Genomic DNA, 24,250 nt, shown 5'->3' with positions numbered 1-24,250 from the left:
AAGGTGCCTTCTTTGCAGATTCGAAGAATGAGAACTTTGGCGCTTGAAACTTTTAAGATTTTGAATAAACTGTCGCCCTCATGTCTGCACAATCTTGTACACACAAGAAATTCAAAATACTCTTTTAGATACAATAACATTTTGGACATTCCACAAGTCAGAACATCAAAATATGGCAAGAGATCTTTTAAATTTGCTGCTGCCACACTGTGGAACAGCCTTCCAGACCATTTCAGGACTGAAAATAGCTTCTCTCAATTTAAGAGCTTAATGCAGTCCTGGAATGGTACTAAATGTTGCTGTTCTGTATGCAGATGATTGTATTTTCTGGTTTGCTCCTTTCAGTTGTAACTTTTTTAAAGCTTATAATATTTATTTAAAATAACCATATATTTAGAAATCATCTAGTTATTTTAAATTCTAAGTTCTATGTCTTAATCGTATTTATAAATTTTTACTCAACCATGAAAAATTTATTTTTCTCCCTGTTTGTTGTATGTTATATTGCATGTAGATGTTGGTCGTTGGACAGAGAGGCGCTTGCCACCTGATCTCCGGCTAGGATCTATATGAAATACCAGATTGCATGAATCTTAAATATTGCTGCATGTTGTTTTATTATTTTAATGTTGATGTATATGTTTTATATTCGGTGAAAAGCTCTATAGAGCTTATGTTCTTTGTGTTTTATACATGCCGAATTGAAATAAAGTTTTCTTATCTTATCTTATATCGTCATTGCACATTGAAATGTTAATAATCATGTATGCTGTATGCCTGAGAGGGCCCTAATTTGGAAATAAATCATATTCTATTCTATTCTATACCGAGATCCAAACAAATTTTGCGAACAATAGTTCCACCACAATGATGTACGCATGATGGGAGCAATAATTGATGATATCTTCACAATGTTAAATATATCTTCAATTATTTTAGTTTATGTTTTAAATATTTGGCCGCACTCGCTACCCCCAGAGTTATCGTTCCTTACACGATTGGTTAGGATTGCGAAAATCATAGTTGGTACGACTTATTGAAGAGTGACACACCGGAAGTTGGCAAACATGGCGGCAAATAAGGTATACCGAATTTGCTTTTATTTGAAGTTTTCATAATTTTTCTGATAATTTTTTGTTTCGATTCTGAAATTAACAACGCATATTAATAGTCTGATAATTGATAAATCTGTTGTAAGAGCTGTCATAAAATGAGACTGCTTCAGTTACTTCATTTTATTATTGAACAACCGCTGTAAAATGTCATAGCATGTATTAAACTGTTAGAGTATCTGTAATATGTCTTACGGCGTGACCGTGTTTGAGGGCGAATAAAAAAGTACTGACATTATTATCTATATCCACAACAGGACAAAAAGTATTCCGAAGTTAGTATCTAACGTTTGAGGACAGCTTTATCAAAGAATGTAGGACATAAAGTCACAGGACAAGATGTCACGGACAAAATGGCCATGGACTAAAAGTCACAAATAGAAATTTTATGAAAGTATGACAAAATGTCACAGGCCAAAGAGTCACAGTTTATAAGAGAATATTGATTTTTATATAAATTAGAAGAAAAAAAATCTTTTTTGTATTATATTGCAGTGATTCATTTTGAAAATGGTTATCAGGAGTCCAGCGGACTCCCCTTGATTACAATAATGAGTCCCATGCTAAAATCAATGAGTCTAAATTTCATTATTTCAAACAAACAGCCTGATAATCACAGGTATAAACAAACCAAGTTAAGGAAGAAGCTTAGTGTTGTCACCCCCTTCTAGAGAATGAATATTTCGCTTTTTATTACAAGCCATCATTTGCAGAAAATTCTTGTTCGTAGCTAGTTCATATTGCAAAATGATTTTCTGGTGCTTAAAGTTGAATGATGGAAGTTTTTATTCCTAGCTACTTTGTTCATGCCATTTAGTTGTTTTTGTTTTGTGCAAATGCTGCAATAAATAATTTTTTCTCCATTTCTTCATTTTTCTCAAATCTTAGCCAAGAATAAAAAGTAAGTCATTTTTGATGACATTTTTTTCACCTTTCAAATTTTCTCAACCTCTACTTCGTTTTCAGGACTGACATTTGATTTCGGGGACTCCGCGTTTGTTTTTTACCCGTATATAGTTACTGACAATATTATCATTCACATAACTTTGCAAAACAGTTAACTTTCTCTGATTAGGAAGTTTTAAAACATAAAAAAAATCGATGGAATCGGATTATATGCGAGGAAATTCTAGTTCCCAGTTTTGTTTACCTGCCGTAATGCCTTATATATCATTTGGTTTCATTGGTTAATGCTACACGAGTTCACCAATGAAATATCAATATTCTTAATTCGGAATATCTCGGGTGTGTAGTACGTTCTGGGGCTTAGATTTCATACTAATTACCAGATGAAATGAAAACATTTTCATATAATTTCGAATGTTCATGCGTCCGCCGGGATGCACAGTTATTGAAATCATGCGTCCTGAGCAAATTCAATGCGTAATTTACGCAGGACGCACGCCAAAATGAATCACTGATATTGAAAGGGCATTAGCCACTGTATTCTATTTAGAGAAGTTGCGAGGCATAGCCTTCATCGACTTCTCTTCACAAGCATTCATGTTTTGATTCTGTAAAACGTGTAAATGCCGGAGTTGGTGACGGTTTATGCTTTGAGCGACCTTTCAACTCGGATGTGCCTGGATTTACGCAATAGACAAGTTCTTTTCAAACATTTCACAGTAATGCACAAAATTGTCACAAGGAAATCAACACTTACAAGCTTTTAATCCATTTTCAATATGTCCCCTGTCCCGGGTTTAAATCGCAACTCTGATTATGTCAGCCATTTCTTAACTGGTCCCCTATTGTGACAGCTTATCCCAAGATCTGTTCCTGGTCCCCCCCCCCCTTTTTTTTTTTTAAAAATACATTGTACAAAATTTGACTGCAGCTGATAAGAACGCCTTGGAAGGAATTAATATCGGACAATCATATCGCCATGTAAAAAATCAAACTGATATCTTTGAAAAACCACATTTCGGAAAATGGATACGTGGTTCCGCATTTACATTTGATTGTGACGTAGGCCGTGTATAGGTCTACTTTAAGGAGGTACTCTACATCATCATAATGGCTGACTTTCTTTTAAAACATGGATGAAAATATAAATATCGGCAATTATTGTCCATTGATTTCAAACTCATCGCCCAGGCCAGGCCATCATTTAAAATATGTGTGTTTGGAATTGTCGTCAGGAGGGAGGAGGGGGATTTATTTATTATTTTTTAGTGAAGTTGAATCTAAAATTAATGATAAAAATCGAAATATAAAACAGTAAACAGATTTATTTTCATATTTTTTTCTTTTAATTTGGAAACAATCAAGCCGGAAAAAAGAAAAATGAGTGTTCAAAATACTAAAAAATCTGACAAAGGTGACCATTCCTATCAATAATTTCATCAGTCTATTTCAGAGGATTTCTCTTTGAAAATCTCTAACCCTTGGACAAGACAATCAGCATGGATTGGGAAAACCCTACATAATTTCTGTAATAAATTATAGTCCTTTGAAATCAGCTGATACTGATTCACAGTAAAAGCAAAAATCTTTTCTTATGCCCTGCGTCAGCATAGTATGCAAATCACATGTGTGTTGTGCAATTTCAAAATGTTTTTCATATCATCCACTTTTCATCCATATCAAATTTCTCCGGTGTAGCATACGTGCTTAACAGCAAACTTTAAAAATTACTTTTTACATATTTGCATGCACAAAAAATAATTCTGTCTTTTGTAAGTATATATAATTTCATTCTCTTTGTTCCACAATATTTTTCAGTATGATGAGAATAAATATCCCCTTTCTGATGTCATGTTTATTAAATCTTTCAGTTGAGCACAAGTATCTATTGATCATGTTGATTAACTCATATTTTAAAAAAGTCATTTGATCTTTTCAGCATGCAATGTACATATATATGAAGGTTTCTTTTAAAAGCATTGTGCTATGATGTAAAACCAGTGTGTCGACAAATTTTCAAAAATCTTCTAGGGCACCACATGGATACAAATTTTGATGTATTGATAAAGAATCCTCACATTTAGTGTCACAGGGCTTAATTAAACCTTTTTGATACAGGGTCTAGTACCTTTTCAGTTGGGAATTTTACGTCAGAAATACTGCTGTTTACAACAGTTTTGAAAGTCTAGGGCATGAAGATAATACACTGTAGGTAAAAAAAACAAAATGCAGTCCATTGTATATCTCGTGATTATAGGTACACAATCTCCAATTTTTGTTGGATATAGATACAAGTTAACGGTATTCTGTAAATAAAATGGGGGTGGGGGGGAGCTTGATGTATGTCATTATGTGTTTATACTTCATTTAGATAAGCTAACTTTATACATCGTATTAGACAACTCATTCCCAAGATGCTGCAGATTTTACGTAACAACACATGTAGATCTATACAATATTCACTTGCTATGATACAGTAATTTGGGAAATTTTTTAGATAATATTATGGAATTTTTTTTTACAGGAAGCCATAGCAATTGTTCTGGACATAGGTCCATCTATGAATAATGCGCCCCCTGGTGAGGAAACTCCAATGCAGACAGCAGTAGATGCCATCAAGATGATACTACAAAGGAAGGTGTGGCAATTGATTGTTTATTGGGAACTCAGTGTTTTATAGACATGCAATATCTTTATAGAGGACTTACTCATGCACATTGTACAATCTATTGAATGAGTCCAAATTTTGAATATGTTTTCCAAGATTGCAGAGAAAATGTACACCATTTCATTAAGCTATTTACACAAAATGAAAGTCAGACAGTTGTAGACGTTTTTATGTATTCAGTGTTTGGAACCAAAAAATTACTCCGTGATGTACAATGCCATTTTTAAAATCGATATGCCATCAATCAAATTTCAGGTGCCATGTATGAATATTGTTGGTACATTATATGATAGAAAAGATGTGTTTTTTTTAACTTCACAAAATTATCTGTTTGAAATATAACAAATGTAAAATCTTGGCAATTTCTCGTCGAATTGTCTTTTGATTTGGATTCCATTGTATTGTATCAATTTTGTTGATTGCCAGACAGACCTGCGAATTAATTAGCAAACTGATGTCTTACAAGATTTTGGATTTATTATTGAAAATGAAAACAATACTATTTTCAGGATCTAACTTTCTTAGGCTGTTTCTCCTCACAAAAATCATCAAAAATTCCCAAAATGGTGTCAAAACCCAAGGAGATTAAGTGATCAAAGTTTTATTTCAATTTTATTTTGTGAATTTTGTATCAAATATTTTAAGTACGACCTTCTATTGCATCAATAGCATAAGAGATAATATTAGACAGCAACAAGGTGTTTTCGAAATTTAATCAAGGCTTAGCATTTTTAGTATCCTGTGTAATGTCTATTTCATTACGCGTTTCATAGTATTTCATAGTCATTCATAGTATTACGTGAAAGGTAGCAAAAAAAGTTATAGTTATACTAAAAAATAACTAGTAATAAAAATTTTAATTCATTAAAGAATTAAACTTTGAAAAAAAAAACAATATCCAGAAATGTTGATGATCCCCCCCCCCCTTTAGCTTAAAATTGATGTGAAAAACAATGTGGTTTGTCATGTAGATGCATGCATTTATTACATGTATTTCTTGTACCTCATACTGTAAGTGGTTTTAATTTCGCGGTGCTAAAAATTCGTGGTTTTTCATATTGGTCTAATTGCGGTGGTTTTATTTTCGCGGAATTCAAATTTTATTTTGATTACTGGTAACTGTTCAAAACATATTGTGTAACACTTGCAAAATGATTGCGGTTGTTTTAGTTTCGCGGAATAATCCCCGACCGTGAACATAGCGAAATTAAAACCACCGCAATCATTTCCCCATTTACAGTATTCCATATTGATATGGTTTGAGTGAGTAAATTGAATAGTCTAAAATAATACTATTTCTTATATACTAGTATACATTTGTGACATATGTATTTTGTCTTGTAAAAGCTGATTTCTTTCATTGTCAGTAGATGTAATATCACATGTGACTTGCATTGCCATGAACTCTTAACCAAACAGGGTTCGAAATTAACATGTGCCCGTCAGTCTGTGACTGGTTAAAAGTGTGGCGGACTGACTGAAATTTGTTTTAGCAGTCCGATGGGACTGGTCAATTTTCTAAAACATCATTTTAGAAAACATTTATGGAAGCTTAAACACACATTTGGCATTCCTCTGTAGATATCAGATGAACTAGATTAGTAAATATAAATCTCACATAAGTGTTACAATATTGTCTGAGGCATATCAAGTTAAATTCTTTTATGTAATTTTAATATAAACATGAACGAAATATGTTTATTTATTTCTGAAAAACTCTGGTGGACTGGTAAAAATTTTTGTGGACTGGCTGAAATTATACCTTATCAGTCAGGCTGGACTGGTGACATAAAGAGTTAGTTTCAAGCCCTGGCAAAGGCACAACTCTTCTGTTTTATATTGTTACTTAGTATATAGGGGAAAGCATTAGCAAATATTATGTATACAACACATGTAAGATATAAAGCTTTCAGCTTTCATTCGCCTCAGAACAATTTCAGAGAGAGGGACTAGTAAGTTGTTAAAACATGTTCCCAATCCGTTTGATTTATTCAGAAAAAATCGGAACAATTTTAGTAGAGCTACAGTACTTATAGATAATGTTTGAGAGATTGTTAGTGGCATCGGTGGCCTAGTGGTTAGGCTGTCAGACTCTTGACCATAAGGTCGTGGGTTCGAGTCCTAGGCGGCAGGGCCGATGTTGTGTCCTTGGGAAAGGCACTTTACACGAATTTCCTCACTCCACCCAAGTGTAAAATGGGTACCTGGCTGTAGACAGTAAAAAATATTGTTAGAATGTTAGTGCTCTAGCGCCTGTAATGGCAGCTTTCATTGTATGCTTCCTAGGAAGCTGAGAAAGTTCTAGATTGATAAAAGGTCTGCCAGGGTAATAATGTATTGTAAAGCACTTTGAGCAGCATACGCTGGAAAAGAGCTATATAAAAACCAATCATTATTATAATCATTATCTATATTTATTTCAGATGTTCTCAGAGTCCAAAGATGAAGTCAGTTTGGTATTATTTGGCACCCCTGGCACCGATAACCCTCTGTCAGATGATGAAAGTTATGAGAATATCAGTATTGCTAGGCCCCTAGGGCTTGTGGATTTTGATTTCCTTCAGCAGGTTCAGAATGACATCACTCCCAGCAATATATCGGCAGACTGTATCCTTCTGTCATAAATTTTACCTGTAAAACAATGCAGGTAGTACATGTATTGAAATGTGCCACTTAAAGAAATATTGCTGCAGTTTATGAGGGATTCCATGGAGGTTGATTTAAAAAAAGAATTATTTCCCCTTTCCAAATGTCACAGAAAAAATGCCTCAACTTAAAAATATCTTGCCATATCTTTTGAGAATAAAAAAAAGTACCTGATGTTTTACTTTTTCCAGAATTCTAATTTTAAGCAAATTCATTTGAATTCTAAAGTTTTTTTTGTTCTCCTTGAGAGAAATTCTGATTTGACATACATTTCTGGAAAGAATAAAACAGTTTTCCTGCTCATGTACTGTTCTAGCTCCCCCATACATCAAAATAATGGGTTACATAGGGGGGAAAACTCTATCTTAATGTAGGTCTGGTTAGAAGAGACTCCAAATGGCTGAAATTCATTTACCTTAATTTTGTAAAGTTATTGATGCACTTGTGGTTGCCATGGACCATCTGGTAAACGCAACACAGTAAGTATGCTTTAAAAAAAGTTAAGTCTAATTAGTGTCAAACATACACAGTATTAGTTTATTTACATTTTACTGGTATATAGATTGACACTGTTACAGTATTTTACTGGTATATAGATTGACACTGTTACAGTATTTTACTGGTATATAGATTGACACTGTTACAGTATTTTACTGGTATATAGATTGACACTGTTACAGTATTTTACTGGTATATAGATTGACACTGTTTTACAGTATTTTACTGGTATATAGATTGACACTGTTACAGTATTTTACTGGTATATAGATTGACACTGTGTTACAGTATTTTACTGGTATATAGATTGACACTGTTACAGTATTTTACTGGTTTATAGATTGACACTGTGTTACAGTATTTTACTGGTATATAGATTGACACTGTTACAATATTTTACTGGTATATAGATTGACACTATGTTACAGTATTTTACTGGTATATAGATTGACATTGTGTTACAGTATTTTACTGGTATATAGATTGACACTGTTACAGTATTAGGAATCTGCACATGCTGTACTAAATGGATCATATGATTATTGTTACACCATGTGATAAATTTAGACTGGGTTGGAAAAGGTTTTTCTAATATTCATTGAATGCATTTTGACATGTGCTGTAATTTTGCATTTAATTGATTTTGATAAAAATTGTAAATACAATATGTATTGGATATTATTCCATACAGTGCTGTTGTATTTTATGATTTGAAGTTGATGCAGAATGTGTACATAATTAAACTTTCGTAATCACACACCCACGTGGTTTTTCAAAACCTATGGAAATGAAATTGATTTATGAAACAATTGTAGAGGGAAGAAAGGGTTTGGATTTAAGCGACTTATCCTGCTGTCAGACTTGGGAGGAGAATTTGGCGATGATCAGATTGATACAATCATTGCTGGGATAAAGAACTCGGGGACAGAATTGAACGTCATGTGAGTATCTTGTTGGAATAAAGATCTTGGGGGACAGAATTGAACGTCATGTGAGTATTTTGCCGGAATAAAGAAATCGGGGACATGTACCATGTGCGAAGGTAAGCTTCTTGAAAAATATGAAGAAAATTTCTTGTATGTTTCACATAAGTGAGCTGAACATTTGTTTTGTGTTACATCAACATATTCACAAATTCAAGTCCTCCTTAACCTGGCCCAAGGTTATAAAAAATACTCAAACTTGAACTTCATGCTCTAAATCATACTCATACTCAAAAATGAAAGTTATAAAACATTTACAAATTATTCTCATACTCAAATGGAGTACATGCTCAAGATTTTCCAAGCATTCTTGGACCTTGATCAGAGTTGTGCTCAAAACAAATATGGCTGAGTTTGAGTATGAGTACAGTAAAAGTTTTATAACCTACAGGCCTGGAGAATAGATTGGAGAATAACAGCTCTACAGTGTGTAATATTTTTTTTTATACTATAAAATTGACCTTACAGAAATAATTCCCTTTCATTAAACATATTTAACAAGTTGAACAAAACCGAGACATCAGTGTTTTTATGGGTACAAGTCTCTTTACTTGTAATGTTATTCACACACCATGTTTTTCTGACACAGCGGGCCAGATATTGATGATGGTGATGATGATGATGACGATGACAGCCAGAAGCCGGGACCGAGTGGTGCAGCTAATGGTCACCAGAAAGGCAAAACAGCACAGCAGAGGAACGGGGAGGCCATGCTGAAACGCATCCTGCAGGAGGTGGATGGAGAATGCTACAACTTTAGGTATACATGTACATGAAGATAGAGGGAAATTCAGGTATAGATAGGGGGAAATTCATGTATAAAGATCAAGGGAAATTCAGGTATAAATAGGGGGAAATTCAAGTACAAATAGTGGCAGGATTCAGGTGTAAATAATGAGGAATTCAGGTGTAGGGGGGTATTCAGATGTGAATAGTGGGAAATTCAGGTATGAATTGGGACAGGATTTGGGTATGAGTAGGGGAAATTCAGGGATAATGGGGGATTCAGGTGTAAATATTGGAAGAATTCAGGTATGAATAATAAAAATTTAGGTTTGAATGGGGAAAATTCAGGTATGAATAGTGGGAAATTCAGGTATGAATAAGAAGAAACTCAAGTATAAATAGGAGGGGGGGGGATCAAGTATAAATAAGGGAATTCAAGTATAAATAGGAGGAATATTCAGAGATAAATAGGGGACATATGGGTATAAATGAGGGGAAATTCTGCTATGAATTGTGTAAAATTCAGATTTAAATTAGAGTAAAGCAGTGTAAATTGAGGGAAATTTCAGATGTATATGAAGATATTATAAATAGCAAATTAAGGTGCATGTATGAATTAAAGGATATAAAACTTTTACAAGGAAAATTCAAATAGGGCTGAAACGATTAATCGAAATATCGATACTGTTCAATATAAACTCCCGATCCAGTGTTCGAATCACTGCCTTGATTTTTGGTTTGATACTTTTATTACAAACGGGGTCAGTAAAATACATCAGGCTCAGCCAGTACTTATTATGTTTACCTGCATGAGGGACAAAATAGCGTCGAATACAGTTCAGAATGTTGTTTGCCTTGAGGTTGACGAAAATAATAAGGAACTTTATCAGTTTAAACCACAGAGCCAACAGGCCTCTTACCATTTGGCAGTTTGTAAACATTTTGCTTTTAAAATTATGATTTTGAATCTTGGTAATTAAATTTTTCTTCAATGTTATCATTGGTTTCTTCTGTAAATTGTATCATATTGAAAGTATTAAATCGTGTCATAGGTATTGCAATATGTATCGTATCGTGAAAAGGGCGTATTGTTTCAGCCTTAAATTCAAAGCTTGGTTAGAAAATGTTAATGTCTCAGAAATTCTGTGATAAAATGTCAAAAATATTCTTTACTTGTTCTGCCATTCACTTCCAGTTACTTATTATGAATTAGAAAAACACATTCGCTTCCAGTTACTTATTATGAAGTAGAAAAACACATTCACTTCCAGTTACTTATTATGAATTAGAAAAACACATTCACTTCCAGTTACTTATTATGAAGTAGAAAAACACATTCACTTCCAGTTACTTATTATGAAGTAGAAAAACACATTCACTTCCAGTTACTTATTATAGAGTAGAAAAACACATTCACTTCCAGTTACTTATTATGAAGTAGAAAAACACATTCACTTCCAGTTACTTATTATGAAGTAGAAAAACACATTCACTTCCAGTTATGTATTATGAAGTAGAAAAACACATTCACTTCCAGTTATGTATTATGGAGTAGAAAAACACATCTTACATTTGGTGAAATACAAATACAGTACCATATCACAACAGTTGTATTGAAAACAAATTATAGGAACATGTTTCACTTTGGCTACACATTTTTAATGTTTTCGTTGACCTTTTTTAGTGAGGCTCTGCCAGCTTTGAGCTACTTCCAGATGAGACAAGTCCGTCCTACTCCATGGAAAGTCCAGTTAGAGATTACATCAGAAGTCAGGATACCTGTCTGTTCATACATCAAGGTAGATAAATTCAGAGATAATAGTTTTATTGAGCACATACTGAGTTGGCTTTGTCTACATTTTTTGTAAATGTCTGAATTTAGGAAAAAGACATAATTTCTCCCAGGAATTCTTTTATGCATAGAAATAACACAATTTTTTTTTTAATTTACACCTGTGCTGGACAATAAATAGATCAAGGATTTTAAAGTTAAAAGCTTCAAGAAGGTGTATGCTAAAGATGAAGATGCTGACATTGACACGCTGAGGACCTATCACAAGAATGACGAGGAGGAAACGGAGGTGGAGAAGGAGGACATAGTAGAAGGTGTGGCGGAAATGTCGCGAGAGAATGCACCATTTAAAATACTGGGGAGATAGACATTTTTTATGACCTCATTAAATTATATGATAATTGATACATTAAATTATATGATAATTGATACATTAAATTATATGATAATTGATACATTAAATTATATGATAATTGATAGTGCTTAGAATTCTATTTATAAATCTCAGATCTACAGTACTTAACTTCTCTTTCCAAGGGGGTCATAATTCGGGATGGTTTCATGGGTACAAAATTTTGTGCAGCTTTTATGCATATGCACATCTATGTACATCTACATGGATGTTATTTTCTTAATAAATTCTGTGATAGAATGTCAGAAGTATTCTTCACTGGTGCTGGCAATCTCTGCCAGTTATTTTTTGACCGATGACCTAGTTATGTAACCATCCTTACACTAATGAGATCTAGTTTTCATTCAGGACACAGGTATGGGACAACACTTGTCCCGATGTCTGAGGATGACAAGCTCAATATGAAGTACAAAGCAGAGAAATGCTTGAAAGCTCTTGGATTTACTAAAATGGAAAATGTAAGGAAGTTACAATTGTAAGAATGACATAACTCGGCTTTCCAAAATTTGACAATTGATGATTACTGACAAAAGATTCCAAAATTATCAATAAGATTCTTATTGACTTCCGTCTCTAATGTCATACCCCTACTGATCTTATTTCATCCCGAGTTCCTGAAATTATGCAACTTTCAAGGCCTTTAACACATTTTTCCTATGTGCTCCATCTTCTTATCTGGATAAATAGCATTGATGATTGAAAAGTAAAACTTTAGAAATGGTAGTTTGGAGAGATATTAAAATTAGCTGTTGGAGATATTTGTGAATGTGCTATATTTGAAAGAATTTCACGCCTTTTTCTCCCATAAAGGAAGTCATTGGATAAAATCTTAGATTTATATGGATAATTTGGATTTGTATGGATAGTTTAAAGCCTCTTGTGTACAAATTATAGATAAACAGGGCTGAATTGTTGTGAAAGTATTTTTTTTTTTAGAATTTACGTAATACACTGTACATGTCTTACAATCTATAAGAATAAGGGATAAACAGTAAATATTTGTCTTTCAGAATTTTTTGTGGTGGTTGTTATTTGATAAGATTAGATATTTATGTTTGTTGAATTGTGTATTGAAGTTTGTAATGCAGTGTTAATTTGTCTGACCAGGTAAAAAGACACCACTTTATGGGAGACAACACACATTATGTGGTGGCTGACAAAGATGATGAGGTAACATTGCTTAAATTTGACAAATAAAAAACATGTTTGGTCCAAATGTATTATGTGTATAAGTAGACTATCTGTGGATTGAGACTTTGAAAATTGACTAGTTCTTCATCATGACATGTTTTCTGTATTGAAATTTATTTTATTTCTGTAGGCTGCCTCTGTTGCCCTTTCTTCACTAATTAATGCCCTGTATGAAACCAACATGGCCATCATTGTTAGAAAAGTGTACAGTGCTGCTACTGCCCCTAAACTGGGCTGTCTGATGCCCCACATCAAATCATCTTACGAGGTAAGCCCTCCACCAAACAGTTGGTCATTTTCTCAGTTAAACCTACTGTCCTTCAAACTGATCTGTTTGTTGTTCCTTGTCAAATCATCTTACAAGGTAAGGTTACCACTCCAAACTGGACTGTTTGGTGTCCAACATCTAGTAATCGTAATAAATAATAATGTCCATCTTCAAGTTGTTTTAACAAGGTAAAGTCACCAAACCCACATGCCCCAAAACTGGGCTCTCTGGTGCCCCTCATCATGTCTTTCAGGGTGAGATCATCCCTAAACTGGGCTCCCTGGTGCCTCACATCATCATGTTGTCTTATAATGTAAGTCCAACTCACCCCCCTTCCACCCCCATATATCCTTTCAAATTGGGTTTTCTGGTACCCCACATCATCATGTAAGTCCATCCCTCCACCCTCTCACCCCATTTCTCTCCAAATTGAGCTCGCTGGTGCCTTCATCAAGTTGTCATAGGTTTTATTCATGCATGGTCACAATGAAAGAATAAGTCGAGGGGAATAACTATTTAAACCATATGAATTAATTATGGATGATTCGTAAATATGTGTATTTCAGTATTGATATACAGAGCTGCCAACCCTCACGATTTTGGCGTAAGGCTTACGATTTTAGGGCTGAAAATACGCCTTACGATTTCACTATATATCTTCCGATTTTCGCTTTATAGTTGACATTTCAAAAGTTTTAGAGCTGTCCGTCATTGGTTTTTACTTTTATAATAAACAAGCCATAGTCGTTACTACGTTTGTTTGCATAGTTTATATATATATATATATATATATATATATATATATATATATATATATATATATATATATATATATATATATAAACTATGCAAACACAAAATCTCGATCATTTTAATGCTTTGAAATAAACAATATGGCAAAGCTGCTACTAAACGTAAGGCATGCATTGATGGAAATAACAACAATAATCCCCCAAAGAAGAAAACCGAATGAAGCCAAAAATTCAAAGAACAATATGCAAGTAAACATCTATTCGTTTCAAAGTCAGAAAGTGGGAGTTTGTATGCTAAGTGTGCGATCTGTTTGACAAACTTTAACATTTCTCACAGCGGGGAAAATGACATCAAAAAGTTTGCCAGAATAACTGACACAGTAACTGTAAAATTATGATTTGTTCTAATGTAGCAAGATTTTGTACACAAGTTTTAGAAGGTAAAATCGATAAAAAATGTATAAAATTTGACTTTCTGCAGTTGTAAAATCATTTAATGCTCGACAATTAGTATGTCTAAATTCATAAAATTTGGATTTGAAATATGCCTAAAATTGCTCAGGTTACATATTTATTCATAAAAGATCTCCAGCGGCAGGAGGCCGCCTAAGCCCCCTGACACCCGCCTTACTATTTTCCATTTTATAATGTTAGCAGCTCTGGATATAATTTAGCTTCACTGTGGGTGTTTTTGTTTATATGGCAGAGTGATACAATTGAAATGATATAATAATCTGTACACATATTGAGTGTTTTATGATACGGTAACTGTTTTATAACATAACCACATGGATTATTCCAGTGTTTGATCTATGTGGAGCTGCCTTTTACAGAGGACATTAGACAGTACACGTTTGGCTCTCTGCCACTGAAAGAGGAGACCCAAGCCAACAAAAAGTACAAGCCTACAGGTAAATACAGGTAGAAGGTTGTAAATACAGTGAAACTTCTCTAAACCGGCCAGCTGTCGGACCGAAAAAAACGGCCGGTTTAGAGGGGTGGCCGGTATACTGAGAATTTAGCATTTAAAGACATTTCAGCTCAATTTGTATTAGATATTTCATTGACATACATGTACCACAAACCATATAATATGGTGTTCAAGGACTATTATTTCACTATTGGAAATAAAACAAAATAATTTACTAAGGGCTATTCCAGAAATAAATACATGGGGGGGGGGGGGGGGGGGGGTCGGGAGGCACCTTTTGTATATACCAAGCACCCATAAAAAAAAATAAAAAATTACCCCATGACCCATCAAATTAATAAACTCATTTTACAATGACCCATCTAATAAAAAAAAAAAACTAACCAGACCCACCACAAAAATATTTTTAAAAATGAAAATGGTACAAATCTCGCGAGGTTTTCGGGACAAACATTCTAGTCAATGACACGGTAATGCCTGTGCGACATTGTATCACAGTAGTTCTGAAGAAACGATGTCACATCAACAATCAAAGGCATCTATGGCGGGAATGTTGGAAAGATTGGGAGTCCAAACGATGCTATTATCATGAAATGGGTATGGATATGTTTTTCCACGAATCGTTCGTCTTCTAATGGAGCCCGCGCCCGGAGGCCTCTATATCACCATCACACCGACTGATAAATATAACGCATCGGTACCCTCGTATATATCAACTAAGGTTTGCCTATTTTTATTAGAAAACGGAATACCTATTGGTTTCAAAATATTCCCAAAATCGATGCACTGTAAACTGTAATAATCTACAGAACAGAGTTCGCCGCCATCACGTCCAAAGGGACCCTACTAAACGCGCCTCTAATTTGAAGAGTGCTGTAATGGAAAGTTATGCGCTGCAAAGAGCGACAACTCGAATAGTTCTATGTTATTTCCGATTTCGAAAGCACGTTTTCAATTTTTCCCTCCGACGTTTTGTAACCAACACAACGAGAGCGACAATAAAAATATTCTGAAAACTCAACACCCACATGGCACAAAATAAAACAATAGAAACTACCCACTACCCATAATAAATATTTTTTTAACAGTCCAACCACGGACCAATTAAAATATGAAAAAATACGACCACCCATACAAAAAAATATCGTTTGCCGCCCGACCCCCCCATTTGATCATTTCTGGAACAGCCCTAACATGTTTATTTTCAATTTATAGCACTAAAACTAATTAAATATGAATAAACATTTTTACATTGACATGCATAAATAATGGAAAACATTCCGTTTAAATAAAACTGCATTTGATATATATGTATAGAAATCTGAAGACTAGCAGCATTTATGTAGAATTTCGGCTTATGTTTTAATAAACAAAACAAACACATAGCCATTTGATTGCTGCAATTAACACACAGAGTAGGTACTGCTCACTTTGATATGGGGATCTATGATCAATTATCGGTGGAGATCAAACTAGACCGCTAGTACCTACAGGTAATTATTACGAGAAATAGTCTTGCTGCAATCATCTAATTTTAACTAAAAATTTATAACAGGATACATAAAGAAAACACAGAGGCCTATTATTGGAATTCCTCTTACCTATAAAAACTCTGTTTACGTCCATTGCTTATATCGTTAACAAATTTGTCTTGACATTTTTGAAAAGTACAGTAGTAAATATATAATTTTAATTTTGATGTTTCTTGGGAATTTTAAGTCTATGGAAACCCCCTAAAAATCATTTATCTATTGAAAATTATCATTAACAGTCATGGGTTTGTTATTAATTAACTACCGCTTATATCCATGGTGCAACAATATGGCGTATGGATTGTATTCATTCAATATGTGCATATCTGTTTATAACATTTCGTACAGCAATTTGAAAGGGTCACTTGGATTAGCCAAGCACCAATTAACACCCTGGACAGCACAGGTAAACTATAGAACTTATAGAGGCCACTTGTGTTTTTCACACCTCCGGTGGATAATTTCCCCCCTGGCCAGTAGGTCAGTCATTTTTCACACCTGGCCTGTCTTAATCACCACTCTGGCCAAACTTTTCTAGTATTCAAATTATGGCCAGTATTATAAGGGTAAATTACACATGTTTGTTAACAATTGTACTTTAAAAAGTGGCCGATGTCCGGTTTTCAGGGGTGGCCGGTTTTGTGAGACTTTCTTTGTAAGGAAATGTTAAGGTTTCTGCCGGGACTTTGAAAATCGGCCGATATTCAGGGAGAACCGGTATTCTGAGGGGCCGGTTTGGAGAAGTTTCACTGTACATACATAGGTATGCTATGTATGTCAGACTCAATGGACACATTTAATGAAATCTTAGTGGAAACACATTATTGTACAAATAGTGCATATCAACAGTACACTGGTATAGAGAATTAAGTTCTGATTGTACAGTACATTTATCTCAGCAGCCAAACAATCATTAAATCTTTATATGATACATTTACTGGGGCTAATTATTCGTTTGTGAGGGTGTATTGGTTTCACTGTCGGTCCCTCCATAGATGCATTCTGTCCAGAGATTTTCTCATTTACTTTTTTCCAGATGTTTTAGAAATGTTGTATAAAATATATTTTGTGAACCTGTGCTCCTGGTATTTTCAGATTGATTCATTTAATTTTGAGAAAGTTATACCCATTTGTAGTTATTTGTACATAATATTTCTGTACATGCTGCCAGTATCTTCCCCCACAAAAATGGGTGTATTGATTTCACCATGTCTATCTGTGTCTTTTCATCCATCCTTCTGTTATTGTCATTGACCTCAGAGGCCCACACTGTCATTGACCTCAGAGGCCGACACTGTCATTGACCTCAGAGGCCGACACTGTCATTGACCTCAGAGGCCCACACTGTCATTGACCTCAGAGGCCGACACTGTCATTGTCCTCAGAGGCCCACACTGTTGTTTCTACATGTACATACTGGTACATGTACATGAATTAGTTAGGAAAAGTTGTTTATATTTTAAAGTTTTTTGTGCAATTTGACTATTTTTCAGATGCACAACTAGATGCCATAAATGAATTGATTAACCAAAGTGATCTCTCACAAGTGACAGAGTATGTATATCTACAAGTGTGTTTAATTAGAGAATCCAAGTCCATTTGTCTTGAAGAAAGTTACACTGCAAGTTTATTATATATAACCACCACTGGAGGTGCATTGTAACTTACATGTAACTTGTTCACAGTCATGTAGGAATGTGTACATTGTAGGATGATGCCATTTATTATCACTTCTGGATGATCAGAACTGAAAACTTAAGATAAATCCATGTTATCTGTTTTATTTTTCAGGGATGAAGATGGTGAAAAAATTGAAGCATTAAAACCAAAGTTGATATTTCATCCATACTTTCAAAGACTTTATCAGGTATTTTGCTGAGTGTATATGATATTCCTCATGAAAAAAGCAACAACCACTATAATATATAACCAAACAATATAATTCATAATTCTCATATACATGTACATGTATATAACTTAATGTCAACTTTTGTTATTAGTGATAAAAAAGAAATTTGTTGATACTGGTTGAAACCTTCCATCAGTTTCTTAAGTCACTGGAGTATTCACCTCATTAGCAATAGGTCATAGGTCAGGGAACAAACCAACAATCAAGTTATACACAGGGCTTTTAGATTGCCTGCTAGTGTGAGCTATTGCCATGTCTTAATATCTGTTTTTATGCAAATGCCAAAACAAAACAAAAAACAGTCTGACATATTTTCTTTTCAGTGTCTACAACATAGAGCATTCGAACCTCATGATCCCCTCCCTGAGTTATCTCCCCTGATTGCAAATTCCCTGAAACCTCCACAAGAGGTCAGTGCTAGATGTGAGGTACAGTGTGAAAAGATCAAAGAACTGTTTAAATTGGAAGTGGTGAAGAAGAAGGATGACAAGAAAACAGGAGAAAACATGTTTAAACAGAAGTTAGTGTTCACATCAGGTGTACTGTAAACAAACCCATGAGCTCCCCTAAGCTGGTGGCTCAAAACAAACCCTTGAGTTTCCCTAAACTGGTGGCTCAAAGCAAACCCTTGATCTCCCCAGAGCTGGTGGCTCAAAACAAACCCTCAAGCTCCCCATAGCTGATGGCTCACTCTGTTGTGCTGGAGGCATACTCACTAGAGTTGGGAGCTCACTCCCTCGAGCTGAAAGATCACACTAGAGCTGGAGACAAACTTACCTGAGCTGAAAGCTCGATCATCTTAGCCTTCAAATACACTCTCCAATAAATGTTCAAATTAAGGTTGTAGATAGTCACAACATGAAGTATTGGCTTTAGTTATGGGAGTATCTACTTGGGTATTTAAAACTTCTATCAATAAAAAATTAAGACTTAAAGGGTTGTACATGAGCCTCTTTTCCTCATTATTATTTTTAATTTCATAGCATTGCCATGCCTGAAAAACAATTTACAACAAGTTAATTTAATAACTCACTCAAAAGCTTGTTTTTTGATTCGAATGTGACAACAGAATAGTAAAAACCCAAAGATAAGTAGAACATCTATAATTTATTAATAATCCTTATCGTCAGTAAATGCAAAATTCTGTAACATTTCTTTTGGTAATATACAAATGTATATAGGTTTTTTTTAGCTCACCTGAGCTGAAAGCTCAAGTGAGCTTTTCTGATCGCCTGTTGTCTGTCCGTCTCTAAAGTTTTAACATTTTCAACTTCTTTTCCAGAACCACTGGGCCAATTCCAACCAAACTTGGCCAAAAGCATCCTTGGATGAAGGGCTTTCAAGTTTGTTCAAAACCCATGGACCTCTTGTTTAACATTATGTCATATTTTAAATATCCAAGCAATTACCAAGCCTTGAACCTCGATAAAATGTCTAAATGAATAAGATCTATCTACCAGGACTTGAACCTCGATAAAATGTCTAAGTGAATAAGATCTATCAACCAGGACTTGAACCTTGATAAAGTGTCTAAGTGAATAAGATCTATCTACCAAGACTTGGAACCTCGATAAAGTGTCTAAGTGAATAAGATCTATCTACCAGGACTTGAACATCGATAAAGTGTCTAAGTGAATAAGATCTATCTACAAGGAATTGAACCTTGATAAAGTGTCTAAATGAATAAGATCTATCTACAAAGACTTGAACCTCGAAAAGTGTCTAAATGAATAAGATCTATCTACCAGGACTTGAACCTTGATAAAGTGTCTAAGTGAATAAGATCTATCTACCAAGACTTGAACCTCGATAAAGTGTTTAAGTGAATAAGATCTATCTACCAGGACTTGAACATCGATAAAGTGTCTAAGTGAATAAGATCTATCTACCAGGACTTGAACCTTGATAAAGTGTCTAAGTAATCACAAGTTGTGCAAGGGGATTCAGTGCGTTCAGACCCACGACCCTCTTCTGTGTAAATGTATTAGGGACATTTAATTTTGCAAAGAACCATGTTACACACAAATTCATAGTCATAATTATGAGATAGATACTTAAATTTGTGGATAACGGTGTTTACTGTTCATTCTTGCTGATGTAGTATGTATTTGTTCATGAATATATTAAGTGCAATGAATTAGAGTGGTGTTTATTTCATTGTAATTCTCTCTGTCCATCTCTCTCAATCTCTCACTCTCTGAATTTCAAGATGTTCATATCAATAAACTGTTTCAGGGAAGATGAAGAGCCATCCTCAAAGAAAATCAAACTAGATGATGATCTTGGTGGAGGTTTGGCAGACATGACCAAGGCAGATGTCACAGAGGTTAATAATTAGTGTACTAGTATATCTAGTTCATACAGTAATTAGTGTACTAGTATATCTAGTTCATACAGTAATTAGTGTACTAGTATATCTAGTTCATACAGTAATTAGTGTACTAGTATATATAGTTCATACAGTAATTAGTGTATATATATGTTAGACTCTAAAGTGCGATGGTCGCGTGAAAGTGCAATGGTCGCGTGAAAGTGCAACGGTCGCTCCAAAGTGCAATGGTTGTGTCAAAGTGCGATGGTTGCTCCAAAGTGCGATGGTCATGCCAAAGTGCGATGGTCTGCGCCAAAGTGCAATGGTTTGTTAACGTTACGAACGCCAAAGTGCGATGTTCACACCAAAGTCCGATGGTGCGGGGTTCAGTAACGTTTGTAACGTCATTCTTAACGTCTTTCAAAATAATACCAAAGAAATGCAACATCAGTTTGCCCAATGATAGTTCTTCTGCTGCAGTGCTGACACCGTCTTTGGGATATATTAGGGGAAGGCATGAGTGATTAAGATCATAATGGACAACAGCAACGACAAGGTTTACACTGTTGAGGATAGTGAGAATGGCAAACTACATTTGTTGTCGAACTCTCTACTTCACCCAAACATTCTTTAATTCATGATCATTTATTACTTGTGTTGTACACATAATAAAATCTCGGAGATATGCTATAATGCAAAACTTTCTATACGATTTCGCGTTGGAAAATTTTGTGTTTAATAACACGACAACTAAATGGTAATGAAATTAGTTCTTTCTCTTCTGATTATTATTGGGTTTTTTTTGTGTGTGCATGAATTTTGCACTGATATTTTGATGAAACAACACACGGTTGGTACAGTCTGTACTAAAACACTGTTGTTTACAAACCAGCAGTCTTCAGTGTGTCACTCCATCTCACTTTGGCGCATTAGTATGTACCATCGGACTTTGTCATGTCAACACCATCACATTATGGCGCATTTGTCTCACACCATCACACTTTGGCGTGTCATACCATCGCACTTTGGTGCATGCTTGTGGACCATCGCACTTTGGCGTGTCATACTATCGGGGTTTGGCATAGATCATCGCACTTTAGTGTGACCATCGCACTTTGGAGTCCTACATATCTACATGAGTTCATACAGTAATTAGTATATATATCTACATGAGTTCATAATTAGTACATGTATATACCAGGGGTATTTACAATTGTTCGTAGTTAGTACATAAATCTACCTGGGTATTAATATATACATCTACATTGGTTAGCTGTAGACACAGTGTATCCGGTTGATGTAGATACAGTGTATCTGGTTGATGTAGATACAGTGTATCCGGTTGATGTAGATACAGTGTATCCGGTTGATGTAGATACAGTGTATCCGGTTGATGTAGATACAATGTATCCGGTTGATGTAGATACAGTGTATCTGGTTGATGTAGATACAGTGTATCCGGTTGATGTAGATACAGTGTATCCGGTTGATGTAGATACAATGTATCCGGTTGATGTAGATACAGTGTATCTGCTTGATGTAGATACAGTGTATCTGCTTGATGTAGATACAGTGTATCCGGTTGATGTAGATACAGTGTATCCAGTTGTAGTTAGTGTATCCGGTTGTAGATACAGTGTATCCGGTTGTAGATACAGTGTATCCGGTTGTAGATACAGTGTATCTGGTTGATGTAGATACAGTGTATCCAGTTGATGTAGATACAGTGTATCCGGTTGATGTAGATACAGTGTATCTGGTTGATGTAGATACAGTGTATCCGGTTGATGTAGATACAGTGTATCCGGTTGATGTAGATACAGTGTATCCGGTTGATGTAGATACAGTGTATCCAGTTGTAGATACAGTGTATCCGGTTGATGTAGATACAGTGTATCTGGTTGGTGTTGAGATGTTGATGTTGTATTTATGTTGTTAGGTTGGTACGGTGACTCCTGTAGATGACTTTATTGCACTCATTAACCAGAGGGATGCTGATAGGTTTGAAGAAGGTAAACTTTGCCCACCATGCCGTCTCTTCAGATGCTGTGTGTGTGTATGCACTGTGTATTGATGTTGTATTTATGAGCTAACAATAAATATGAAATATAATGGATTCTACATACTTTACAATTTGCAATGATTGTGATGTCAGATGCTACGTAATATATTCATGGGGCAAAGGATTTTATGTATTGTTAAAAGTGGGAATTGGGTTGGGGTTGAATGTTTTCATGTTTTACATAGTTTCTCGTGTGATTTCGTTCATACTTTAGATATTTTGTAAACATTTTGAGAATATGTGTAGCTGAATAGTCACCTTGCACATGTGTCAACTTTCATCATTATTCAAAGCCAGAATATGAGTGATACAATTTAAATATAAATGAACTCTAACAGCGCCAATCAATGATTCATGGCTCTCAACAATTCAGGGTGAACCTCCAGGGAATTTTTTATATATGTTGAAGACCAGAGGAAGTTGAGTCAGTTAAATGTCGAAATTGATGATTGTGAAATTCAACTGTGTTACATTGCCTCTCGTTTTAAATGTTTAGCCTCAAAACAGATGCAGAAGAGAGTGGAACAGTTGGTGACAGATTCCTTTGGCCCACAGTTTTACGGAAAAGCACTGGACTGTTTGAAAACCTTGAGGGAACAGTCTGTAAAGGTGGTTCATGATTAAGTAGTGGAATGGCTCTTGATGAAAATGCATGTATCAATTTCCTTTGAAAATAGAATCTTAAGGTCCGTTTCTTGAAACAAGGATCCTGTCAGTTTGAGAAAAACAATTAGGTGTTCTGGTAGTATGATAGATTTAAAACAACCAGGTGTTCTGGTAGTATGATAGATTTAAAACAACCAGGTGTTCTGGTAGTATGATAGATTTAAAACAACCAGGTGTTCTGGTAGTATGATAGATTTAAAACAACCAGGTGTTCTCAACTTCTGGTAGTATGATGGATCTGTAAAGTTTATGATGACAATCAACATGAGATTTTTAGGTCACCTGAACTTACTCAGGTGACCTATTGCAATTGGTTGTCGTCTGTCTTTGGTATGAAGCATCTTTGGGACAAGGGGGATATAATTTGTAAATTTCAGGACTCCTGGGGGCCCATGGGTTGGGGAAAAAACTGCCCAAAATTGATCAATTTTCAAAAATCTTCTCAAGACCTGCACACATGTAAGAAAAACTAAATGCATAGTGATGTAGAGCAGGAAGGCCTCTACCAAAGTTGTAAATTTCATGATCCCCAGGGTAGGGGTTCTGACCCCAGGGCGGGGCCAAACTTACTTTATGATCACAAAGGTGTTTTGAATTTTTAGAAATCTGAACCAATGCTGTACAACACTTACATGAAAAAGCTCAAGGAGTTCCTGATAGAAAAAGGAAGACGAGATTTCTGGGAAATGCTAGTGGACGGTGAAATTGTTTGATATTCTGCTTTATGTACACTGTATATTTAATGTACATGTACAATGATGTAATGTACAATGTATATATTTAGACCCAGAAAGTTGACAAGATTATCAAAATAAAACTCATATTTTAAATGCCTTAAACTACAAGCCTGCATGAAACTGTGTATTTCATGATGCTAGCATGCCA

General features: G+C 34.9%; 1 protein-coding gene across 2 annotated transcripts in view; it reads left to right on the top strand.

Moving 5' to 3' along the window:
* Positions 1-1,011: 1,011 nt before the first annotated feature.
* Positions 1,012-24,250, top strand: part of LOC125683478 (X-ray repair cross-complementing protein 5-like) — a 24,383-nt gene continuing 1,144 nt past the window's right edge. The window contains exons 1-19 of one of the 2 annotated variants that reach the window (XM_048924683.2): positions 1,012-1,082; positions 4,543-4,656; positions 7,110-7,293; positions 7,763-7,811; positions 8,646-8,771; positions 9,403-9,573; positions 11,224-11,338; positions 11,513-11,645; positions 12,092-12,201; positions 12,851-12,913; positions 13,065-13,202; positions 14,757-14,865; positions 17,911-17,971; positions 18,209-18,284; positions 18,650-18,846; positions 20,562-20,652; positions 22,577-22,649; positions 23,196-23,308; positions 23,968-24,064. In XM_048924683.2, coding sequence (XP_048780640.2) covers positions 1,068-1,082; positions 4,543-4,656; positions 7,110-7,293; positions 7,763-7,811; positions 8,646-8,771; positions 9,403-9,573; positions 11,224-11,338; positions 11,513-11,645; positions 12,092-12,201; positions 12,851-12,913; positions 13,065-13,202; positions 14,757-14,865; positions 17,911-17,971; positions 18,209-18,284; positions 18,650-18,846; positions 20,562-20,652; positions 22,577-22,649; positions 23,196-23,308; positions 23,968-24,064 — 2,035 coding nt within the window. In that variant the 5' untranslated portion in view covers positions 1,012-1,067. Of the gene's footprint in view, positions 1,083-1,368; positions 1,507-4,542; positions 4,657-7,109; positions 7,294-7,762; positions 7,812-8,645; positions 8,772-9,402; positions 9,574-11,223; positions 11,339-11,512; positions 11,646-12,091; positions 12,202-12,850; positions 12,914-13,064; positions 13,203-14,756; positions 14,866-17,910; positions 17,972-18,208; positions 18,285-18,649; positions 18,847-20,561; positions 20,653-22,576; positions 22,650-23,195; positions 23,309-23,967; positions 24,065-24,250 lie in introns of those variants that run through there. The other variant, XM_048924684.2, reaches the window with a different exon arrangement.

Source organism: Ostrea edulis, chromosome 6, assembly GCF_947568905.1.
Source record: "Ostrea edulis chromosome 6, xbOstEdul1.1, whole genome shotgun sequence".
Lineage (NCBI taxonomy): Eukaryota > Metazoa > Mollusca > Bivalvia > Ostreida > Ostreidae > Ostrea > Ostrea edulis.
Note: the sequence above shows the minus strand (reverse complement) of the source record. Positions and strands in the feature narration are given on the sequence as shown.